The sequence below is a fragment of the Octodon degus genome, unplaced genomic scaffold (assembly GCF_000260255.1).
Source record: "Octodon degus isolate 3935 unplaced genomic scaffold, OctDeg1.0 scaffold00140, whole genome shotgun sequence".
In the NCBI taxonomy this organism is placed as follows: domain Eukaryota; kingdom Metazoa; phylum Chordata; class Mammalia; order Rodentia; family Octodontidae; genus Octodon; species Octodon degus.
In genome coordinates this window covers 3,111,393-3,113,502 of record NW_004524716.1, presented here as the reverse complement: position 1 = coordinate 3,113,502, position 2,110 = coordinate 3,111,393, and the positions used below count along the sequence as shown (strand labels likewise).

At 33.9% G+C, this 2,110-nt stretch overlaps 1 protein-coding gene across 1 annotated transcript in view; it reads left to right on the top strand.

The window, feature by feature from the left end:
- Sycp1 (synaptonemal complex protein 1) overlaps positions 1 to 2,110 on the top strand; it is a 154,773-nt gene that overhangs the window by 136,279 nt on the left and 16,384 nt on the right. The window contains 1 exon segment of the mRNA XM_004648982.2: positions 542 to 718. Coding sequence (XP_004649039.1) covers positions 542 to 718 — 177 coding nt within the window.

The following is a 2,110-nucleotide window of genomic DNA, read 5'->3' as shown; positions in this document are numbered from 1 at the left end:
AAAAAAGACATATAGAGACAAAGGAAACTGAATTAAAATAATGTTTACGTATTTATAGTATATTTGCTATTTTTTTACCTTCAGAATTGAAGCAAATGATTATTTTCTCAGTTTTCTGAAAATTTCATTCTTCTGTGATTTTTTTCCTTTTTGAAGATGACTGAAACCATTGTTAAAAGGCTGATGAGAAGGAGAAATATGAATACTTGAAAAAGTATGAAAAAAAGGAAAAAGCATGAGTGAAAATGAAAATAAATTGCCCTCTGGCTTTTAGACTATTAGAACCGTAGATAAAACTTTCTGCCACATACTTTTATAAATCTGTTCAATAGACTTTAGGTATGTGCTTTTCTAGCAGCTCACAAATAGCCATATTTACTTACTTATTACCAAATTCATTTTAAATGTACAAGTATTAAAATAGTCACTACAAAGTTTACTCAATAAATTTGGGACTAATTTATTTCATCATTCTGGTTGCTGCAATTTAATTAAAACCTTTAATTTTAATGATGATTTTACTCATTTTTGTTTAATGCAGAAAATACAGACATCTTCATGGGAAGCACCTGAATCTAGTTACAGGAAATTTGATTCTAAAGCAACTCCTTCACAAAGTGTATCTCGAAATTGCCTAACTGATTGTCGTAAATCGAAAGATAAAAGAAATCATATGTGGACATCTGCCCAAAGCATTTTATCTACACCAGTACGAAAGGTTGGTTAACATTTCCAAGACAGTAGTAATATTTTTTATTAGAAAAGAAGGCTTGGCTGGTGAGACATCTCAGTGGACTAAGTACCTGCTTAAGCAGGCACTGGGCCTGGGGTTCGATCCCTGACACGACATTCTTCCCAGCTGCGCCACTGGATGCACTGAGCCAGCCACAAAGACCAGGTGTGGTGGCGCATGCCAATTATCCCAATGTTGGGGAGGCTGAAATCAGGAGGATCACTAGATTCTGTGCTGCGTAGTGAGTCCCTGTATCAAATACATTGAAAAAAAAAGAAAATTGGCCCTTGTCTCACATGCTGTATGTCTAGTTTTAAACACACATATAAACTAGTTTCTTGAAATTTTCAGTTGTTTATGTTGTATTAGCATGAAATAGTTGTATTTTTACTATGCTATTTATTGTGTATAATGGCATATTAGGCAAATTCCATAACTTGGTCATTTACCAATGCCTAAATCTCTGATGTGGGAAGTCAGACTTGCTGTTTCACAGTATCACCTCAGTTATTTTCCTTTTGTTCTTTATCTCATATCACCTTGCTTCTGGAGCCCTTTATCAGTCATCTTGGAGCAGGTGTCTTTAGTAGGGTTTTAGCTTTCTTTCATATGTTTATTTAATCCATGAGGGAATTCTTACACTTACCATGCTGAGTGACAATGCAGAATTTTTACCCTCTGACGCTTCTCTTTTCTCTGATACTCATTTCTTTCCAGTTGCCTTTCCCTTTGCTCATCTAGACACAAAAACAGAAAAACATTTTCTGCCTAAGTTTCTATCCTACTGAAATGTCAGTCTTCCCTACTCGACTGTATCCCTAGTATTCTTGGCATTTTTGCCTCCCTTCTTTTGGGAGTTGAGGGAAAGAGTATTCAACTTGTGTGTGTTCCCCTTAGCTGAAATTTCATTCCTTTTTCTCTCATTTATTTCCTTAAAATAATTGGGAAGAAGAGAGGTTATTAAAAAAATTTTTAAATAAAACATAGAGAAGGAGCAGGCATCAATCAGTTTGATTTCTTTAGAATGAGTTGTAATTTTTGCCAGCTTTGTATTCCAGAGTTCCGTTCACATCCTGATCTACATTACAAATCATTTTATAAAAATGTTGAAAATTACTAAAATACAGCTTAGAAAAGTCTCTACCATTATTCAGTTATATTTACTACCATAATGTTCAAAGATGCAGTGATCTTTAAGAAAAACCTCTCAAAAATTTAGTTGAAATATTTCTAAGTAAAATGGCACAGATCCTCAGTATGCAAAAATGAATTAAACCAGTAATAACCTTATAAACAATACCTAGATTAAAAGAGAATATTACTGTCATTAAAAGAGCTGCTTATTTCCCCTTCTAGGCACTCATCCTTTGTTCAAGG